Here is a 23774-nt window from a genome sequence, read left to right as displayed (position 1 = left end):
GAAAATCTGTGGCTTACCTCTCCATTGAGAAAACAGTATAACAGAGCGACAACAAAACCCTGAAACCATTAGAAAAATATATCACTATAGGTGGATTAACAATCACATGAATCTTATTTAAATAAAGACCCAATACATGTTGATTTGTGACCCAGTCTGTGAAAAACTCTTAAAGTCATTTGTACTGTTTGCTTCATAAAACCATCTTACATAAAAAACATTCTGTGAAAATATAACATTTAAAGGCGGGGTGCATGATTTTTGAAAAACACTTTGGAAAAGGGAGTCGGGCCGAGTACCAAAACACACTTTTAGCCGATCAGCAGTAGGGGGCATGTCTACTAACCAACCAGTTGCCTGGGTTACGTATGTGTGGGGCGGGTGTATCAAAAGAAGGTCCAGATTGTATTGGGGAAGGGGCGTGTTTGTTTGGATGATTGTCAACATCGCCTTTCAGAGATCATGCACCCCGCCTTTAAGTTATATTGAGTAAGTAAGGCCATGTCAATGATGAAATTAATGTGAAATCAATGACTTGCTCTCTAATTAGATTACAAGACTTTTGCAACTTACATTTAATAATCTTTTATAGATCTCAGTTAACAAATCAAAAAAATAAAACCATGTAACATTCAACTAAATAATGAGTAAAATTTTTAACTTAAAGGTTCAGCTTTGAATTAAATCTTTGAGCATTAGTATTCTGTGAATTGGATTTTAAAGATGGTGGAGTGTACTGTACCTGAAAAGGTCCAAGGCCGAGCTCAAGGAAGTGGCGTGCGTTCTCGCCTGTGTTCTCTGGCAGAAAGGCAAACACCATGTAGTGCATGCCAAACAGAGGAATCAAGAAAAGAGTAGATTTGGCCAGTCTCATAAAAGTATATATGTATAGTTAAGCATTAATTCAGATCAATAACAAACAATGTAATCAAATTATTTTCATTAGGTGGCTGTAACTAATAGCAGCCTACAGGAAAATTAGCCTTATGTGCATTTTGGAAACAGTAAACTGTTTTTGCATTTCATCAATGTAATATTCTTAGTTTTGCAGTATATGGTTGCAGTATTTGATCTGCATGCATTAAACAATTGTGAATGCATTGCTGCTGTATTCTTATAAACTGAACCCGTGTGTGTATCTCAAGCCTTACATAAAGTGACTGGTATCATTTGTCCCTCCGATTCCTGGAGACTTCAGCTTCTGCACAAGAATCCGGATCACATTTATGAAGATGAAGAAATTGATCTAGATCAAAAAAAAAAAAAAAATAGACAATTGTCTATCTATATATCTATAAACGACTAATATGCATGTTCATGAACAAATTATGTGTCACCAGGGTGATCAGCATTTGTGATGTTATATTTAGGTATTTGTGATGAACTATATATCACACATTTACTAAGGCCAACCACTCATTAAAGTGATCTTACTCTGCTTTTTTAAACTTTATACTTTTTCTATCAAATTTGAATTATTATTAATATACTAATAGTATAAGTAAAATGAAAAAATTGAGGTAAATTTAATAATCTTGCTCAAATCCGTTTTATCCTAGTATGGTATATTTACATTATGCGTTTGACAGATGCTTTTATTCAAAGCAACTTACAATATGCATTGATCGTATACAGTATGTTTAGCATATGTGCTCTCGCCTAGGTACGCAACCCACAACTTTAAACTCTTTTTCCGCCATTTGACGAGAAAAGAGGTAAAAGTTAACTCGTCAATATAGAGAAAACGTTTCCCTGCCAATGACGAGTTTTTCCTGCAATCCATATTTCCACTATTATCCACCAGTTGGCGCTCTTACCCAACTTATAAAACCTGGAAACAACCCAATAGGGAAAACAGTAAGAACTCCATGTAAATTTCGACGAACACTCTGATTCTGATCTCTATCAAAAGTCCTTCATAATAATGGAATTATCTCAGCTTTTTGCTCAAATTTGCGCAAATGTATTCACGCTGCAAGTCTAGCATGGAAACTGTGGACCTCTTTTGTCCCTAAAATAGGAAACCACAGTGTCACTAAATTGTGTTGCTTTTCAATACCAATATACAGCTACCGGTTTAGTTGCATAGCTTTCAGCTGTGTGCACACGCACCAATAAAAGTTGTTTACATTTGAATCCATGTGGCTCTACATACGTCATCTGGTATAATTGAAACAATTGGCTGTGAGCTACATACAAACGCATTTGATAGACATTCATAGCGCCCAATAAATGGCTCTGGGCATTCGTAAACCACGTCTCAAATACGAGAAAATTTGCATATGGTTCCAGACCACATCTCATTCTCTATGAGACTGATCTGGTGTTAGCCAGGCTAGCGCTGGCTGGCCATTTTTTTTAAAAACGCTGGTGAGGAAAGAGTTAAAGGGATAGTTCACTTTAAAATGAAATTTTTTTATCATTTACTCATTCTCATGTTGTTCTAAACCTGTATTTCTTTTTTCTGATGAACACAAAATAAGATATTTTAATAAATGATGGTAAACATACAGCAGATAGTGACCATAGACTTTCATAGTAGGAATAAAAAATATGATAGAATTTAATGGGTACCATCAACTTTGTGCTTACCATCATTTATCAGAATGTTTTCTTCATCATTTATCACAATACTTCCAAAATATTTTTTCCTACTATGGAAGTCTATGGTCACTACCTGCTGTGTGTTTACCATCATTTATCAAAATATCTTCTTTTGTGTTCATCAGGAAAAAATTATACAGGTTTAGAACAACATGAGGATGAGTAAATGATGACAGAATTTTCATTTTAAAGTGACCTACAGTTTTAAGTTGCTTATGCTCGAACTGAGCTATAAGAAGACATACAGTAGAGGAATCTGAGAATGTTCTAAATTCTAATGGAAGCAAGACATTTTTAAACCATTTAAAAGTAGTTTAGATGTCACAGATTTGTCTTCATTTGACTGGTGACCAAGAAATAGTGTAGACATGTCAATTTTTGTTTTAATTAATACCGTAATGTCTTTTTTGTTTATATACTGAATAAACATTGACTCGAAACCTTAGATTTGGATCAGAACCCTTGATACAGACATCTTATTTAACCAAGAGTATTGCCTTCGATTCTAATTATGCAATACTGATTTATTGATCGTTTTGAAATCAATTTTGCCACTAAAAGATACAAACAGATATTAGCATGACAATGATAGGTCAACAGAGAAAATGTAGTATAATCCCTTTAATTAAAGGGGACAGAGAATGAAAAACCATTTTTACCTTGTCTTTGTTGAATAATGGTAGTCTACCCACATTCACAAACATACAAAAATTGCTAAACATCTCAGTCTCATAGAAATTCCTCTTTTAGAAATGTAAGCCAGAAAACAGCCCAATCTAAAAAACTGATGCTTATGACATCACAGGCATCTGCCCTTCCACTTTAAAATAATTGGCTACATTTTTTGAGTGGCGGCAAAGTCAGCCAATCAGTAATGAGATTGCAAGTTAAGCCAGTAGGGGGAGCCAAATAGGTGCAAAACCACTTGTTTAAAATCCCCCACCCTAGAGCTTTCTTAGAGAGGTTTTAAGGAAGCTTCTAAGGCATTACAGACCCAAACAAATTTTTTTTTGTCTACATGTCACATCACAGAACAAGGATAAATACTCTGTTCAATCATTCTATGTCACCTTTAAGGTTTCATGAATATGATTAACTCAAGGGTGCTTCACTGCAATTCTTTCACATACCAAAAGAGAAACTGTGATTGGTCCTTTGATGATCCACCAGAAGTAAGCATTATCTGTGTCATCCCAGCACCTTCAACATTAACAATTTACATTATTGTTATTTATAAACAGACCTGGATGAAATTTAAACACAAATGTAGCATATTTACCACAGTTTCTTAAAACCTACTGATCCCCACCCCTTGCATGTTTGTTTATAACATATTTTTTGTAATTTAATTAAAACTATCAACAAAATGCATGGCCATCGGCTGTTGTTGGGAAATGTGGGAAGTTTGAAAAGTTTTTATATTAAGCAGATCTTACTCTCTGTTGTCAAAAAAATTCCTTGCCAGAACCCAAATGGTGACTGTTACTGTTGGAAGACCTAAAGGATTCAACAGGCAGCAGAATTACACAAGAAAAATGTGATTACATTGACAAAAGTCCAAGGTTATTCCCTTTTAGATTGAAGATGCTATAATCTTCCATTTGATGTCTAGAGATGTCACTTATGTTATAATAGCACATACATTGGGGAAAATAAGTATTTGAACACTTTTTTGAACACTATTTTGCAAGTTCTCCCACTTAGAAATCATGGAGGGGTCTGAAATTGTCACCGTAGGTGCATGTCCACTGTGAGAGACATAATCTAAAAAAAATCCAGAAAATCACAATGCATAATTCTCTAACCATTTACCTGTATGACCCAGCCGCAAACAAGCATTTGAACACCTGTCTATCAGCTAGAATTCTGACCCTCAAAGACCTGTTAGTCTGCCTTTAAAATGTCCACCTCCACTCCGTTTATTATCCTAAATTAGATGCACCTGTTTGAGGCCGTTAGCTGCATAAAGACACCTGTCCACCCCATACAATCAGTAAGAATCCAACTACTAACATGGCCAAGACCAAAGAGTTGTCCAAAGACACCAGACACAAAATTGTACACCTCCACAAGGCTGGAAAGGGCAACAGGGAAATTGCCAAGCAGCTTGGTGAAAAAAGGTCCACTGTTGGAGCAATCATTAGAAAATTGAAGAAGCTAAACATGACTGTTAATCTCCCTTGGACTGGGGCTTCATGCAAGATCTCACCTCTTGGGGTATAAATGATACTAAGAAAGGTGAAAAAATCAGCCCAGAACGACAAAAGAGGAGCTGGTCAATGACCTGAAAAGAACTGGGACCACCATTTCCAAGGTTACTGTTGGTAATACACTAAGACGTCATGGTTTCAAATCATGCATGGCACGGAACGTTCCCAGGCCCGTCTTAAGTTTGCCAATGAACATTTGGATGATCCAGAGGAGTCATGGGAGAAAGTCATGTGGTCAGATGAGACCAAAATAGAACTTTTTGGTCATAATTTCACTAAACATGTTTAGAGGAAAAAGAATGATGAGTACCATCCCAAGATCACCATTCCTACTGTGAAGCATGGGGGTGACAGCATCAACGGTTTGAGGGTGTTTTTCTGCACATGGGACAGGGCGACTGCACTGTATTAAGGAGAGGATGCCATGTATTGAGAGATTTTGGGGAACAACCTCCTTCCCTCAAGTAGAGCATTGAAGATGGGTCGAGGCTGGGTCTTCCAAGATGACAATGACCTGAAGCACACAGCCAGGATAACCAAGGAGTGGCTCTGTAAGAAGCATATCAAGATTCTGGCGTGACCTAAACCCAATAGAGAATCTTTGGAGGGAGCTCAAACTCCGTGTTTTTCAGCGACAGGCCAGAAACCTGACTGATCTAGAGAAGATCTGTGTGGAGGAGTGGGCCAAAATAAAAAACTACAGAAAAAAATTACAGGAAAGATTTGACCTCTGTAATTGCAAACAAAGGCTACCGTACCAAATATTAACATTGATGTTCTCAGTTGTTCAAATACTTATTTACAGCTGTATCATACAAATAAATAATTTTAAAAAATCATACATTGGGATTTCTGGATTTTTTTTTTAGATTATGTCTCTCACAGTGGACATGCACCTACGATGACAATTGATTTCTAAGTGGGAGATCTTGCAAAATAGCAGGGTGTTCAAATACTTATTTTCCTCACTGTACATATTCACAGTAATCATAAAGCAACCATATGACAAATTAACATAAACATCACATTATGATTATTTTAAATATTCTTCTGTATCTACAAGCCCTGTATCTTACATTGTGTATGGTATAGCTACATTTTCTACTGGCCCACTCATGTGGTAATATTCTGTGCTTTTTACCCAACTTACCCCAACCAATAAGGATGTACCACCAGAAATATTTCTTCTGTGAGACAAAAGTAAGGGCTAGAAGAGTCTGGAGATACATCCCCTCGACGAGCAGCCAAAAATAATTAGCCAGAATACTGAACTGGAAGAAAGCCACTGCCGCCTTGCACGATGGCTAAAGAGGAAGACAGTCAGATACCATCAAAGATGTTTCTTACCACAGACGATACAGATACATAAGCTCTAGAAGTATCATATAAGGGTTGATAAAATAATGAATTGTGATAAGAAACACAGTTCAAATAGAACTGCAGTGCAGGAAAGTGTTAACTTTGTACAGAGGCTGCGTTGTAAGAGGTGGATTTTACACTTCAAAGGTTTGTACGTTTTTTTTAGCAGAGGCAGGTCTTAAAAAGTGTGTCTGTAGGCGCTGGTGGGTTTGCTGTTCTGATACTGACTTGGGGTAAGAAGCATAAAATTTGTGTTGTACTGTATATGCCCACAACCTAATTGTTAAAACTCAAATGTCTCTTCATCAACACAAACCAAAAATGTTTTCCTTAACCTGAATGTTTTTGTAAAAAAGTGAAAATTCTATGCTATATTATTAGGCTAACAACAATATACACCGTCAGAAGAAAATGGTCAAAAAAATGCTCCCTAGCGCTCACTGAGACAGTACCCTTTATAAGGTCCTAATATTTATTTAAAATATAAAGATTTGGTTGTAATATGTACCGTTGATGTACTAATTTACACTCTTTGTTAACAAGACCTCTGAGGTACTAATTTGAACACTTTGTTAAAGGAACACTCCACTTTTTTTTGAAAATATGCTAATTTTCCAGCTCCCCTGGGGTTAAACATTTGCGTTTTACTGTTTTGGAATACATTAAGTCGATTTCGGGGCCTGCCAGTACCTCTTTTAGCATAGCTTAGCACAATCCATTGAATCTGATTACCATTAGCATCGCACTAAAAAAGATCAAAGAGATTACGCAGTGCCCAAAAATAGTCTATTTTCCGGCACTGCGTACAGTAATATCGTTGCGCCTGTTGCACCCATGGTACAGCAGCAAAGTCCTTGAATTATTACGCCAGAAAGAGAGTATATAGTTCCTAGCGATATCGGCCTAGAAAATTGCAACTTTTAATTTTCCGTCGGTCTTAGTACACGATGTAACTACAGAAGAGTCAAGTTTTAAATAGGAAAAATATAAAAACGAATTGGTCATTTTTGAGCGCAATGCTAATGGTCTAATCAGATTAAATTCATGAATTATGCTAAGCTATGCTAGCCTGACGTTGTCATACTCAATTCTAGTCAGAATTTGAGTCTGATACCGCTCCATTGAGCTATAATTATGAGGCGTGTCTCAACCGAAAAATGCCTCTGCACTCAATTGGATAGACCTACGACCAATCAGAGTGTGTGACGTATGTTGAAATTACGTCTTTGCAGCCTGACCGAACTGCCAGTTATTTCGCTACAATGACACTAACATTGTGATTATACCGAGTTAGCGAATGTACATCAACACCTATTATGTTTACAACATTTTGTTTATATCACAACATGAAGTATTTACTAAGTCATAGAGTAAGGCTATCTCTTACCATTTGTACGTTAGGTGAACTTCATCCACGACAATACCCATTACGTTGGCTTGAAAATATTGGAGCTTAGCATGTCCCTCCACTTATTCAGCAACCACGATTCCGGGCTTCCGAAAAGAAGCTGGCAACGACCGCTAATTATATCCATCTCGTCGTGCACGCTGCATCGCCTTGATAACGTTAGCCATTTCAGTTGCGACCAACTTTTGCCGAATAGGAAGGACGGCAAAAACATCAACAAATGCCCTGCTCGCGTTTCTCTGTTCCTCTTTTAAAATCAATGCTCTGTCGATATCTTTTAGAACAGACTCAATGTCAGAATCCACACATCTGAATTCTACAGCGGCAGCCATCCAACACACGCGCTCTTTGGTGACGTGGTTACGTTACTGTTGATTATCTGTCCATCATCGTATAAAGCCCGCCCTGACAATTTGATTGGTTCGACCAGCATTTGTCTAAGCATAGTAGCTCCTCAACGGAGAAACGCCAGACCGATCTTCCCGGTTTCAAATTCTTGTGGGCGGGGCTAAGATCGGCTGGCACCCCGGCTAAAGCTATGCTAAAAGTTGTACCTCCAGACCTGGAGATCGGCTGAATGGATTCCAAAATAGTAAAACTCAGATGTTTAACTCTAGGGGAGCTGGAAAATGAGCATACCTTTCCAAAAAGTGGAGTGTTCCTTCAACAAAATATTCTTCTGAGGTACTAATATGAATCCTTTGTTAACAAGCTAGAGGCGCTAGAGAGACACTAGTATTTTTACTTTCTACATATAAGTACATTTTTACATATTCATATTTTATCAGTGTTTTTCTTTGGAAAACATATACATTCCAAAGCATATTATCATATCTTTTACTCTACTATATTTCATATGTTCAAGTTTTTGGCTTATAATTAATATTTAAGTACATTAAACATCTAGTATTTTTTTACTTTTACTTAAGTAAAAAGTACTTTTGTACTTTTACTCAAGAAAAGTAAAAGTACAAAATTTTTATGTAATTAGGTATTAAATCTATTTTAATATCCAATATAAAAGGAATACACAGTATGATTCTATGCTTTAGAATGTAGTGAACATTTTTTAGTTAAGTAAATTTTTTTCTCAAGACAAGAACTCTTATAAAGCACAGATGCTTGGAAAATGTACTTAAAATACTCACGTAGTGTCCGCCTCTGTGGTACTAATATGCACCCTTTGTTAAAAATATATACCTCTGAGGTACTAATATGAACTCTTTCTTTAGGTGCAAATGTGAACTTTTTGAAAGGGTATTGCCCCAGTGACAGCTAGGGACTTTTTTTACAACTTTTTTCGGAGAGTGTAGGATGTTGGGGAATTTATTGCAATAGTTTATTACAATGATCATTCAGATAATGATTACTGCTTCATATGTTCATAATTAATTTCAGAGTTTACTACAAATAATTCCTTTCTCCTTTTCAAAGCGATTAATATGGTAAAATATTACAGACAGGTACCCTCTGTAATTATTACAAACAAACATAAAAGGTCATAATTATGTAAAAAATGCTAATTATAATATACCTGACAATTACTATTCTAAAACTGTACAAAGATTACCATAATATAGCAGTAGCTGGTCTTACTTTAAATGTCATGCTTTAAATGTAAATGTATACATATTCCAATAGTGTGCTAGTCTGACATTAATGTTTATATTGTATATCAGAGAGTAGATTCAACATGGCCTTTAAGTTATGAAGGGAGTGGGAGAGCTGAACATGTGCATTCATGTCTATACAGTATACATTTTTCATGAGACAGCTGATGAGACTCACTGTTGACATGGAGCAGTGGTCCTGATTCTCATCTGCAAATAGGACCCCATCTTTGATAAAGACCGCACTTGCTCTCAAGATGAAGGACACAAACAAAGTCATGTGGATGTAGTTTCTGGTGCAGTGAAATTTTCTGTTGTGGATGAAGTAAAATAGAGTAACAAGAGTACCAAAGTATCCCTGGCCTTTAGTTACTTTTTAACTGTGTTTTACTGAGGTTGGTGGGCATGCACAACAGTGATATTTTTGTAATAATTTGTGTCTGCTTAAAAAAATCACAGTAAATGGAATTGTGTTGAGTTATTCACCATCATGCAATCTCAGAGGTATGGCTTATCAATTATTTAACTAAACACAAATAAAGTAGTTGTTTTTTTAAACCAGATGACATGAAGCTGAGTAAATTACTGTATGTTAGAATTTTTTCCCAACACTACCTAATGTGGAATACGCAATTGAAAAGTCATTGTAGTACCTGAAGGCTGTAAACACAACGATGGCGGAGATTAGGGAAATCAGAGAGGTAGCATAACCTGCAGTGTACACCTGCATGAAAGTGGAATAGTATGTGGTCTGAAACAGAATAAAATATAAATAAAGACAGAGAGTTAAAAAAAACTTGATGTCTTTTTAAACATGATTTGAGCTTAAACAACGGCCTGTTGAATGCTTTATTCTGATTGGTTGAGAAATGTTCCACAAGAGTGAACCTATGTGCATCACGTGTCTTGTCAAAATAAGTGTCTGCTACAGACACGTCTAAAAGGTTTATGATGAAAGAGACGCTCGCGTTTGCCAAATACTATAATCTCATGCGTAATCAGAGTGTACTGTTAAGGGAGGGTCTTGCGTGTATTTTGTGAATGTAAGCGTCTCTTCTATCATAAACCGTGTGTAGCAGGCACTTATTTTGACAAAACACGTGGTGCACATGGTTCACATGACGCAACAAAGACATAATTTGCATTACCACCTTGGGTGTGCATTATTTGTGCTAGTCTAGATGCTTAGACTACTTTTACAAGTTATGATGAGTTCAAACTGCACAATTTTCAAAGTAGTCGTTTTTTTCACACTGCATGACTATCAGTGGTAGCATTCAATCCCTGCTGTGTTGACACTGCAGGATAGATTGGTAACAAAATTTGCAGCAACAAGAAGAAAAAGAAATAAAGATTATTAAGAAGGAAATGGTTGCGGAGACTCCTCCACAAAATTCCAGCTGTCCTGTATGTTGCTCTGTCATTGGCTGTAGGTCATTGCCGTCATGTTATTTTCAGTTAAAACACTTTACACGGCATGATTTTGAATTGCAGACAGGTCCAGATATCTAGCATGCCAGATATCTCATGGGTGTCGGGACTCGTCTGCGATTCTCATAGATCGCGTCTTTGATAGTTCACACTGTTTTATTGTCACTCGCGTGCACGTGCACCGATTTGTCTGTGTTTTCGGGCATTTGTTGGCGATTTTTCAAAACCTGTCGAAATCAGGGCTAAAATCTTGCAGTCTGCATTACTGTGCTTGGAAACCGCCAGCAACTCTTTCAAAGAGGTTGACAGGAGGCGTTCGTAATTCTGTCTTTGTTACAACTATAAACAAATGAGTATACGTCCTATCAGTAATTGACGAAAGACGGATGACGTGAACTCCACGGTTTGACTCTCACTGATAGACGCTCATGAATGTTGCTGGTCATTTGCATAAATTTGTTGCATAGATGGACACGCCCACTTCCTGTGACCAATGGTCACTGTCGCTCATGTTGCAGGAAGTTGGCAAGCTTCCACTGAAATAAGTAGATTGCGTCACTCCACCCTTGATAGTCGCTGGCGGTGTGCATGCAGCATGAGGGGCGATTCACATTTCGCATCTTTTGCGCACTTAAAGGACAAGTTCGGTATTTTACACTTAAAGCCCTGTTTTCAGATTGTTTATGATGAAATAGAACGGTTTTGACTGAAATTTGGACATTTGCGGCTGCCCCGAGAATTTTTGGGTGTTTGTTGTATCACCTCCCACCTTTACAATGGGTTTAATGGTGCACTGGAACAATCCTTCCTAAAATGCATTAAACTTTCGTTTACAAAGATGTGAAACTCACCGGGTGGTCAGGAGTGTTCACTGATGTGCTCACACAAAAATCGCTGCAAAATACGCATTCCAACAGGTTTTATTGTAGTTTTTGCCAACTCCATTGACATGTATTAGATGTGCTGTGAGGTACGGTATTACTCCGCGCCGGGAACTTTGTTTCTATACTTGCAATTGGCAATGGTGGATTATCACCATCACCTGGGCTGGAGTGTCTATTATTCAAGCTCTAAGCGGAAGAATATACGTGTGTGAGGCGTCTGGAAAAATAGGTCCACAAGTTAACAACGAATGCTAAAACAGCTGTTGGAAAGCATCTTCTGCAGAGATTTTTGTGTGAGCATATCAGTGAACACCCCTGACCACTCGGTGAGTTTCACGTCTTTGTAAACGAAAGTTTAATGCATTTAAGGAAGGATTGTTCCAGTGCACCATTAAACCCATTGTGGAGGTGTGAGGCGAGACACGGACACCCGAAGATACTCGGGGTAGCCGCATATGTCGAAATTTCTGTCCGGGCCGTTCTATTTCACCGTGAACGGTCTGAGGACAGGGCTTTGGGTGTAGAATACCGAACTTGTCCTTTAAGCATCTTAAATGTAGGTGCGTGGTTGTGACTCGAACGCAGTGCGACGCGCTAGTTTTTTTCAGGCGCGTCCGCACTGAGTTAAAAACATCTCAACTTTTCAGAATGTTGCAAGTGCAGTGCAGGTCATCTGACAAGAACCAACCGATGGTCAGATTCTATGCGCAGTTTTAGGCAAGAAATGTGAACCGCCCCTTAGTCATCTAATTTTTTTACTGCACATAGTGCTTGGACTGGACTAGATAATTTAAATCCATAGTTTATGTTTTGGCTATCTTTATGGTTCAGGTAGTTAAATCAGTTGGCCTTCAGAAGCAGGACTTCAAGATTATTTTTTTTACCAACAATTACCAATATTATTCCGGTTATTGTAGCAGTTCCTATTTATGTCAAATCTTTAAGTGCATAAATGTCACATTAAAGCAGGTCGTGTTGTTCTGGGACTACAGAATATATAACTAAATATATCCCATAATAATGCATAATCTATAACCTCATTGCCCCTTCCCTTGATGCAGGCACAGGTGAAAGTCATTATGAATAGGGAGTTTAAGTGGCAGATATTAAATTTAGCACACGGGAGAGAGGGAGAGAGGGAGAGAGAGAGAGAGAGAGAGAGAGAGAGAGAGAGAGACTTATTCTAGGGCTTGTAATGAGTTTGTTCACATTGCAACATGCTCCTCTATTAGTCTGTGTGTGCTGAATATGATCTCTCTTTAATAATCAAATCAAACTGAATTGAACTGGTGAGTTTCTCTGAGGGAGTGTAGATAAAAACCAACATGGAATGAAAGGAGATAAATGTTTACCCCTGTGTCTGATTCCACATCCTCTGCAATCTTGCAAGCATTCTCATAGGATGGGTAGGTTTTTGTCCAACCATCTTCAGTGCAATTCCTGAGTATGTAACCTACATTCAAAACAATAGTAAACATACTGATTGGTTTATCAGTTTGAATAAGCCATTTCTTGGTTCATTGTTGGGAAAAGAAACTGGGATTTTTCATCCTCTAGCGTTGGGTCAAAAAGGGATGAACCCAACCCATTTAGTTATAATTTAACATTTCAACCTGAATTGCTGGGTTCATTCAACCCTTTGTTGGGTCAAATATAAAAAAATTGGGGGGTTAATTTTAACCCAACAGCTGGACAACTTACACTGCATTTGATCTAAACATTTAATCAGTGTTCCCTAAAACCCAATGCAGTGCTCTACATAAACACTGTAAGTTAATTCTGCTTGAGGTCAGTTTTTCCATTATAGCACAAATAGGCAAAATAACCATATTTTATATATGGTTTTATATCATATCTTATTTTTATATTTATAAAAAACTTTGTTCATAATAATTATTATTCGATAATCGGCATATGAATCACGGCAATCACAGTTTTTTTTTAGCAAAACAGCACTCAGCACTCCCACATATAAGTATTTGACACATCAGCATTTTATCAGCTAGGGGATTTCTAAGTGGGCTATTGGCACAAAATTTCCACCACATGTAGCCATCAAGCCAAATATTGAATTTATACAAAGAAATCAGAACATTTAAGTATACAGGTTGAGTCATAATAATAAAGTGAAATGACACAGGGTATAAGTATTGAACACACTTTATTTAATACTTTGTAGAAAACCCTTTGTTGGTGATGCCTCTTGTATGGAGAGACCAGTCATCTGCATTGCTCAGGAGTTATTCTGGTCCATTCTTCCACACAAATGTTCTTTAAATCTTGAAGGTTCCTTGGGCCTCTTTTATGAGATTTGATCTTCAGTTCTCTCCATAGATTTTACGGGAATCTATGGGATTTAGGTCAGGTGATTGACTGGGCCATTTAAGCAACTTGATTTTCTTTCTTTTAAACCACTTCATTGTTTCCTTGGCCTTGTGTTTGGGATCATTGTCTTGCTGAAATGTCCACCCTCTTTTCATTTTCAGCTTTCTGGCAGATTTTTATCCAGAATGTCCCCGTACATTTCTCCATTCATTCTGCCTTCAATAATATGAAGTCTGGCAGTACCCCTTGCTGAAAAGCAGCCCCAAACCATGATGCTTCTACCCCCAAACTTAACTGTTGGTATGGTGTTCTTGGGGTGGTGGGCAGTGCCATTTCTTCTCCAAACATGGTGTGTAGAATGACTGCCAAAAAGTTTAATTTTGCTTTCATCTGACCATACTATAGTCTCCAATAATCCACAGGCTGCTCCAAATGCCCTTTCGCAAACTTTAACTGAGCCTCAACATGCTTTTTGTTCAGCAATGGAGTCTTGCGTGGTGAGCGTGCATGGATGCCATAGCGGTTCAGTTAATTGCTTATAGTTTTCTTTGAAACAACAGTACCTGCTAATGCAAGGTCTTCCTGAAGTTCTTGGTTCTTGGCTCTTGGAGATCTCTCCTGATTATTCTTTGGACTCCTCGGACAGGGATCTTACGTGGAGCACCTGATCATGGTCGATTTATGGTAAAGTGATGCTCTTTCCATTTCCGGATAATGGCCGCCACAGGGCTCACAGGAACATTCAGCATTCTGGAAATGCGCCTATAACCATTTCCATCAAAATGCTTTTCAACGATAAGATTACAAAGATCTTGAGAGAGTTCTTTGCTTTTACCCATCATGAAGTCTTTCCTGTGTGTAAGTCTATCTCCCTCTCACTTTAAGGGCTTATTCACATTATGCGTACTGTACAAGAGTACGTTTGAATCCAAAGTTTTTTTTTTTGGCTATTGTTTTTGCTTAGGACTGTACCAGGGTGCGGTCCCATTAAGCTTATCCTAGTCTGTTTTACAGAGGTGGTCTCAGGCATGGCTTGCCTTGATTCAGGGACAATATTCAGACAAAAAAGCCAACATTTTCCTATTTATATGTTGTGATATGTATGTCACAGCATGTACAAATAACAAGGTCATATGAGACACAGCCATCTTTTAACCGTATACATACTGGGAACTATATTCTCAGTAGGTGAAGCCCTGTGGTGAGGAGCAAAGAGTGTTGCACTAATCACTGCTAGCTGGAGCCATTTACTTCCAGTCTTTGTGCTAAGCTAGGCTAGCGATGGGCTAGTCAGACAGAGTTACGGCACACACGGAGATGAAAAGGGATGTATGAACTTATCTATCTCTGTGAATAAGCTAAAGTCCCAAAACGTTGGTGTGTTCCTTTAAATCAGATTAAATTAATAATACTTAATAATATGATATTAAATACTCAATATTATTAATAATATTAATAACTACATTTTAAATCATGATGTTAAATCAAAATAATATAATTGAGTAGTATTTATTAGTATGGGGCTGGTTCTTTATCCAGTATACAGTAGTAATTTTTTTTAATTTGTAACATTTTTTTATTTGCAAATAGCAGCTTTTTTCAATGGGTTACTATCAATTAATTAATAGAATTGCTTGTAATCTGTTGCCACAATTGTATTAAGTAGATATAGCATATTATTTTTACAGTGCACCTTCTCTTGCCCTCAAAATAAACTTTCTCAGAGAGTACACACATACGCTCCCAAAGTATTATTATTATTATTTTCACACAAAAGAAGATATTTTGATAAATGATGGTAAGCACACAGTTGACAGTGCCCATTGACTCCCATAATATGACAAACAAATAATATGGAAGTCAATACTGTGTGCTTACCATCATTTATCAAAATATCATCTTTTGTGTAAAACATAATAAGAAAACTCATACAGGTCAGAACAACATGAGGGTGAGTAAATAATGACAGAATTTTTATTTTCAGTGTACTATCCCTTTAAATATAAGCTACAGTGCCGGTCCTAAATGCTGGGGGGCCCTAAGCAAACCTTTGTGAGAAGCCCCCAGTCAGTGCATTCAAAAAACCCATTCATTGTTTCTGCTAAGTTAGTTGTTAAATAACACGTTTTTATTATATTATTTTATAGCAGTATATTATTCCTATATGGAAATTTCTTTGACAGCCACCTCTGACTGATAAACTTGCTGATAATAACATGAAACATGCATTTGCTGTTAAGCTGTTTTGATTTAAAATGTGTTGTGAAAAGCACAAAAAATAAAATTGATTTTAATTTAAATGAATTTAATGAATCAAATTAAATATAAATACATAATTTTAATACAGTAAGAGTTAAAGAAATTACCCATTTAAAAAATGGCCCATTCTCCAAACTGAAAGACAAACACATTAAAGTTCATAAATGTGGTTCTCTTGCTTACAATTATTTCTTTTTATCTGCTTCAGGCGAATAGCTCCGTTTTGAAGCCATGGTGGGCATACAGTACGATATGCGGACTGTTAGCACATCACTTTCCTGCGTCATCCACCTTCGGAGGTCTCATATGTACGCTGCATACATCATCAAGCTTGTTTATGTTTAACTGAGCATTTCATTTGCAAATCATGAGCATATTATTACAATTTAACACTAACTAAGAATAATAGTCAACTTTATAATTGTTAAAATTCTGAAATGAGTCTTTATGACGTATGCAGCCCACAAATGTGACCTCTGAAGGCCACAGACTTCGGATTGGGAAACAGCCTGCATGTTGTCTGAAAGCAGTGATTAAAGAAATCATTCATTATTTATAAAAACCCACATAAATCCGCATGTTTGAAAATTATTAAAATTATAACATCTTGTTTACATTAAACATAATAATCATTTTGATTTGGTATAATGGCATTTCATTTATTTTGAGATTAAGGGGGGCCCCTAGTAGTGTGGGGCCCTTTACATATAGGAAGGACAGGCACTGATAAGCTACAGTTTTAATTTTTATATAAAATCAAAGTTTTTTATTTTATGGTATGATGTTCCTAATTGATTAGTTTTTGCTCAGTTCCTCATGATTCTGTGCATTTAATATGTCACTATTTTGTTTCAATTATTTTCAGTGACTTTTCAATACAAGCTTACAATGTCAAGGTCACCTTGGGTAAAAAGATATTTGTATTTGTTGACCTATGATGAAATATGTAATTGGTCAAAGTGTGATTGAGCACCAGATTAGACACAAGCACTTAGCCCTAAATTGGCACGGGAGGGTAAGAGGTTGACTATGGATAAACAAAAAAGTTTCAAATCCTGATACACTGAGGAATTAAATCATGTGCTCCAAAGACAAATGTGACTCTACATGCTAAAGTCATTTTTTTACCAATTTAATGTTTTCTTCATAAAATCATCCTACATACTGTAATGTAAAGAACATTTTGTGAAAATATAACCTTGATATCTTTAATACTGAGTAAAGTCATATCAAAGATTATAATCTATGTGAAATCAATGAGTGAAATCAAACTTTGATACTCCAATTCGAAAAATGAGACTTTAGTCTGCATTTTACAGACATAATCACAAATGTTCTTTTTTTACTCAGTGGGAGATGGAAAAAATTACACTGGAGCAGCGGGCATTACTAAAAACCAGCTGTTCCCCCTTTAATTACAAAATAAACTGTCCAGCCATTACAAAGAGTTTGACAGACCTTTTGTACTATGAACTCCCACAGTCACACAAGCATGAACTGAAAAATGTACAAAAATAATGAACCTGCATCAGAACAGAGAAAACACAAATGCCTTCAAGATTCTTTATGGAACCATACAGCTGAAATTATTTTTCCTAATACAGTCGATTTGTACAAAGCTTAACATTTTGAGAAAGTGCACTGTGATCCTTATCAATACGAGAACAACTAAGTTAAAAAAAAATGTTTACCCTTTATTTTACCAGGTGATGTCCCATTGAGATATTCAAATCTCTTTTGCAAGGGAGCCCTGGAGCAACAATTACACAAATTACACAGAATCACAGAAACAGACACAACAAACAATACAAATTTACAGCCTACATATAAAACAATTTAAAACACAAAGGGGTCATTTAAAACATGTACATTGTTCAAACATTTAAGTAATTGTTTAGAATGTTCAAGTGAAATAAAAACAGAAAGCTTTAAATCTTTTTGGAGCAAGTTCCAACACCAAGGAGCAGCATAACTAAATGCAGTCTTACCAAGTTCAGTTGTTTTACATGGGATTTTTAACGCCAGAATATAGAGATTGTAAACGGCATGATTCCAGGTCAACAGACTGTTAAGATAACTTGGTAAATTACCGTTAATAGCTTTATAAATAAAAATATGCCAATGGAACCATCTACGCAAACCTAAAGAGCTAAAACCAGTTGCCTCATAGAGACGACAATGATTAGTACGTGATTTGGCGTAAGTAATGAACCGTAATGCACCATGGTAAACTGTGTCAAGTGTATGCAGCAATGTAGAAGCAGCATGCATATAAACAACATCCCTCCTAGCTTGATAAGTAAAGCAGGATTTATTTCTAAAATAAAAACAGCTCTAATCTCAACGTTCTCACTAATTTCTCAATATGAACTTTAAAAGTAAGCTTTTCATCAATCCACAAACCAAGACATTTATAAGATGAAACATTTTCTACACACTTCCCATCCATTGTGAAAATGGATAGGGTGGTTGACTGCATCACCTTAGTTTTACCAGCATTTAATACAAGTCTAAGTAGTGATGCACCGATGTATCGGCTGACGATATTTATCGGCCGATATTTGATGAATTTGAAACCATCGGCATATTGGTAATAGCACGAGAAAGGCCGATACCGATTGTTTTTGAATTAACCACATAAAGGCAATGAGTTGCATGTCTGTTGTTCTATTAAAATGATTTAATGTTCTGGTGTGCACTATACTTAAGCACCGACAGAAAACCTTTGTTGAGCTGGCTCAAATGTCTTGGACAATAAAAGAAACAGACTGCACTTTAGTGGGGGAAAAGAAGTCCACATTTTTTTGAAGTTGCAATAGCACTGGCATTATTTATGTTTATTAAAGAAATCCATTATATGTAAAAAATTAGTTAATGTTGTTAATAATAGAAATGCTGAATAACAAAAAACACCTGTGAAGGTTGTCATGTTGTCGTGTTATATTTGTTTTAGCTTAATTTGTGCCTCTCTTATTATGTTGGTCAGTTGAATGTTAATTAGATCCAATCCATGTTCAGTAAAAATAATTTGATGCAGAAATAAACTAGCTAATAGACCAACTGTATAGTATTGTATTCAAGTGTTTAATATCGGTATCGGCCAGAAGTTGTCTGTTTAAATCGGTATCGGCCCAAAAAATCCTATCGGTGCATCCCTAAGTCTATGTTCAGTAAAAGTAGCTTGTAACAAATTAAAAGACTGCTGTAGTGATTGATAAGCTTGAGCTAGGGTAGGGGCGGAACAATATAATACTGTATCATCTGCATAAAGGTGTATTTTGCCATTGTCTACTATAGAGGCAATGGTGTTAATAGGACCGGACCAAGGATAGATCCTTGAGGGACACCTCGCCGGACCCCCAGTGGGGCAGAACTATGCCCATCGACAACAACAGTTTATATGAGTCATATGACCCAATTTCATGTTTTCCTTTGTCTTTACAGTGTTAAAAGCTGTCTGTGCATATAAAAGATCTGTAAAGTTACAAATATTAAAGTTTTAAACCCAAAGAGATCTTTTGAAGCCTCGTCCTTACTTTCTTAAAACAACTTGTTCAAACCATAGACTGTAAAAAAGATGTCTGTGACGTTGCCCATAGGTTTCTGAAGATCGTTTTGAAGCCAATATTAGGTGCCTGCCATTGCCATTTTGGTCGTGCATCACTGGCGGATATCCGAAAATTAGTAAAGAGGCGAGACGTGTGTGAAGCTGTGTGTGAAGCTGTGTGTGAACCACGCCTGCCTAGCTCGACTCTAGTTACAGCAGTAGCTGTTCAACCGTCACTCAAGTGGCCACGTCCTTAATTATGCAGAACTTTAAGGCTTAACCCTTTAACTGGCACAGCCATTTTTGAGTGGGGGGTTGGTGAAAAGGTGATATACACCTTTAAATTAATATAACTCTGGCATTTTTTTTTTTTTTTGGTCTAGAAGCCTAATTTTGGTTTTAATTTTGGTAATTTTTGGTTTTAAAAAGACACTTCAACGTTTTTTAGGGAAGTGTCTGGAGGTGAAAATATATTTTTTTAAAGCAGTTTACATTTATTTGTAATAAATAAAAATGCAATATAGTATAATTATTAATACACAAAATTGTCAAAAAACTGAGCTTTGTGCTGGTTTGCTTTGAGGTTTGCTGCATACTTGTGTCACAAATGAATAAATTACAGTTAGTGCATTATTATTACTGCTAAAAGGTTTTGAAATATGAAAACTACATTCTTAGACCTTTCCAACAATATATAGTTTGTCGTGATAGATTAACATTTACATAGAAAATATTGAAATAAACGTAGGTGTCCCGCTCACGGGACAGCGCCAATTAACGGGTTAAATTTAAACGCATGAGTTACAAAAAAAATTCACCCCCCTCACAGTTGTCATGAAGGGCAAAATTAGCTATAAATACCAAAAACAATTTTTGTACCAAGCTGTAAAAATGTTTCTACTCTAAAGATGGGCATTACCAATCTGTTACGTTCTGCTAAAGTCGTGCTGGCAAAATTGATCGATCTGCTTGGTCATCTGCGTTTCCTGGGTCAGATTCGGGCTCGTATTGATAAGGATCACACTGCACTTTCTCAAAACGTTGAGCTTTGTACAAATCGACTCGTTTCAGAAAGGTGGGGCATAGATGAGCAACACAAATGTACATTATGTGGAAAATAACATTGCATTACACCAAATACACAAATGTATGTCTTTTTAGCAATGGAATATTCACATTACTACCATCCTCCCCCTGTGTTTGAGAAAAAGCACCAAAATAATATAAACTCTCATCACTCTATAAAAGATGAGTTATTCCATATGGGATTTCTATTGGGGAAGAGCTAAAAATATGCTTATACTTATGTATGCATTCGTACAGTACACTTACTATGAATCAGTACACTCGGCAAGACTTGACATTACAGCAAACCTATAACCTCCGTTTTTCTCACATACTCTCATCTCGACCGCTCTGAAGGCCTGCTAAGTGGGTGTTTTAGTGCAAGCTTGCCAATGGGAGTTTTTCCCACCCGCTGTTTCTAGCATTATCATAAAGCAGAGTTCATGATGCAAGTCTCACTCCCTCAAGCCACAGTGGGAGAAGACGGACCAGTAAAGGTCTGACCGCTGCTGCTTTCTGTGGTAGGGGTATGAGGCATTGGCCTCGGGGGACTGGAAAGATTTACAAGAATCGAATAACCAGTACTAACATTTATTGCTTTGGCCCTCTTTGATTTTTTTTATTATTTCCTTGGCACATGTTTAGCAGCATTTGGAACACAGGGGTGTTTTTTTAAAGCCTCCGCAACCTTTCTACCTCTCTTTTGATTTCTCTAAAGCCCCCGGTAGTTATGCTTGCTTCGAGATTTTGAAGGAGTAGCTCAACCACAAACAATATATATATATATATATATATATATATATATATATATATATATATATATATATATATATATATATATATATATATATATATATATATATATATATATATATATATATATATATATACTTACAAGAGCATTGTGTCAGCAGTGCAAGAGGTCATTTGTTCAACCCACATGCTGATATAAATGTATAGCTTATAATGCTGGTATTAAGATGCCTTTTGGATAATTGGATTGCGAGTGGATGAGAGAGGCATATTTACGTGTCCACTTTCGACTGCTTCTGTCCAGAATACAGGGGAAGAAGTCTGAGGGCGAGTCCCTCTGCTTTCTTTAAACGCAAGCGAGAGAAATGATGGGTTAAAATTGATGTGAAGTAATATTATGACATTTTGATTATGAGTATTATGAGTTCGCTGCTTGTGTTGTTAGTAAACATGCTGCAACAGAACTTTCTCTGATATTTCAGAGCAATTCATGAAATAAGCTTGCGCAACTTTCAAACGCTTGCAAATTGAAACAAAAGCAGAGAGCAGCCGCTTCAGTTTAATCAGTGAAAGCCTAAAGCTAGTGCTGTACAGTAGCCATGTTTCATCACCATTATTTTATGGGCATTTTGAAGTATCGCATCAAAAACGAGTAATGGAAACGCCAAATTTCGATTAAAAATCCCTTAATTAACAAAAAAGTTTTTACGCTCGCTTGAGGTGGTTTTTGATTTATGCAAGCATTAGGCACAGGACTGACCGTTTAGGTGTTTCCGCTGTCATTGTCTTTACCATATATGGGGCTCGACGTTGGCACAATGTCCTTGTTGCAATGCTGCATTTCTCAGTTTTGCTGCAGCGCTAATGAATTAATAACTTGCCACATCATGACTACATGCAGTCCTGTCTCCATTTTCCATGCATGCCTTGATTTGTTTACTATTGGTTACTAGGTTACCAATACCATGTAATTCGCTCAAACAACTTGATGGAAACACACCTAATTTGCATTTGTTTGCGGATTTAAAAAAAATATTCGTTTTACGTTTGGATGGAAACCCAGCTACTGTGGGTTCGCACTAGAAGTCATGGCCTATGTTTAAGTATAGAGACAGAGCGCAGCGCGTCACAACCTGAAAACCACGCCCACCGGGGGGGAAAGCAATCCAACAGTCTCCATTGACTTTGTATTGCAAAAGGCCACCTCCTTGTCATTTCTGGCTTATAACAAAAAACTGAATAATGCCTAAAAGCTGCTTTGGGACAATATGTACAGCTAACAAGCCAAAGAACGCAGAAATAAGTTTTTATAAGCTGTCGAGCCGTAAAACCCAGTCTTTAAGGAGAATAAAGTGGATCGCCGATTACGTTTCCCCCTATTGGACGCAGTTTTACTAATAGGAGTACTATGAAAAGTTGCCTGTTTCCATTTCTGTGTCTAAACGCTCGTTTTTTGAAGCTTATAAAAAATTATTTTTTTTTTTTTTTTTGGCGTGTTAGATGTACACCTTGTCACACAGCAGCTTTTAGGTATTATTCTGTTTTTAAGTTTAATCTGTAAATAAGTTTTTATAAGCTGTCGACCCCAAAAAACGAGCGTTTAAAGACACAAAAATGGATACAGGCAACTTTTCATAGAAAAACTTTTGTACATAAAAAAGTACATATTGGTACCTCTACGGTACATACTTGTCACTAAATGGTATTACATACAGTATTAGGACCTTTTTAAAAGGTACCGTCCCAGGGACAAAAACGTACAGCTTTTGTAGTTTTTTTCTGAGTCTAAGAGTGTACTTTCAGGATTTACTTAAAGGTGTATGGAAATGTCCTTTTTACACAGCCTATTATGTTGCGTTCACACCAGACGAGGAAGAGGCGGCAAAAATGCGCTATTTGTGCAATGTTGGACACTTGAACATTTTAAGTTTACTCGCTTTATTCACGCGTGAAAGTCGCATGTGAAATTTTAGTCATTTAAAGCATTTACGCAGAAATTCGCGTCATGGGAGGGGCTTATATAGCTCAAATTGAGTTAACTTACCACATTGTTCGACCTCCTCACTCACTTTCTTCCAAACAAAGATCCTTTTAATTCCTTTTAAGTCTGCGATGATGATTGTCATCCATCGTTGTCTTATTTTTTTGCCTCTGCTCGCTTCCTGCAATCACGTCACGGCTAGAGCAAGCTCCTGATTGGGTAACGTGGTGCGAAAATTCGGCAAAGTTCAGATTTTTCAATTTGTGCGGCTCACGCGTCAACGCTCAAATCGCGCCATACACGCCATTGGCGCTTACCGTGCCGCAGGATGCCTATAC

General features: G+C 36.9%; 1 protein-coding gene across 1 annotated transcript in view; it reads right to left on the bottom strand.

The window, feature by feature from the left end:
• ghrhrb (growth hormone releasing hormone receptor b) overlaps positions 1-23774 on the bottom strand; it is a 67607-nt gene that overhangs the window by 2180 nt on the left and 41653 nt on the right. The window contains exons 4-12 of the mRNA XM_073870251.1: positions 12859-12959; positions 9845-9942; positions 9370-9502; positions 5965-6118; positions 4041-4101; positions 3735-3804; positions 1158-1246; positions 743-878; positions 18-59 (exon numbers count right to left, since the gene is read on the bottom strand). Coding sequence (XP_073726352.1) covers positions 18-59; positions 743-878; positions 1158-1246; positions 3735-3804; positions 4041-4101; positions 5965-6118; positions 9370-9502; positions 9845-9942; positions 12859-12959 — 884 coding nt within the window. The remainder of the gene's footprint in view (positions 1-17; positions 60-742; positions 879-1157; positions 1247-3734; positions 3805-4040; positions 4102-5964; positions 6119-9369; positions 9503-9844; positions 9943-12858; positions 12960-23774) is intronic.

The sequence above is a fragment of the Misgurnus anguillicaudatus genome, chromosome 8, assembly GCF_027580225.2.
Source record: "Misgurnus anguillicaudatus chromosome 8, ASM2758022v2, whole genome shotgun sequence".
Classification (NCBI taxonomy): Eukaryota; Metazoa; Chordata; class Actinopteri; order Cypriniformes; family Cobitidae; genus Misgurnus; species Misgurnus anguillicaudatus.
The sequence above is the reverse complement of the archived record's forward strand: the minus strand, read 5'-3'. Positions and strand labels throughout refer to the sequence as shown.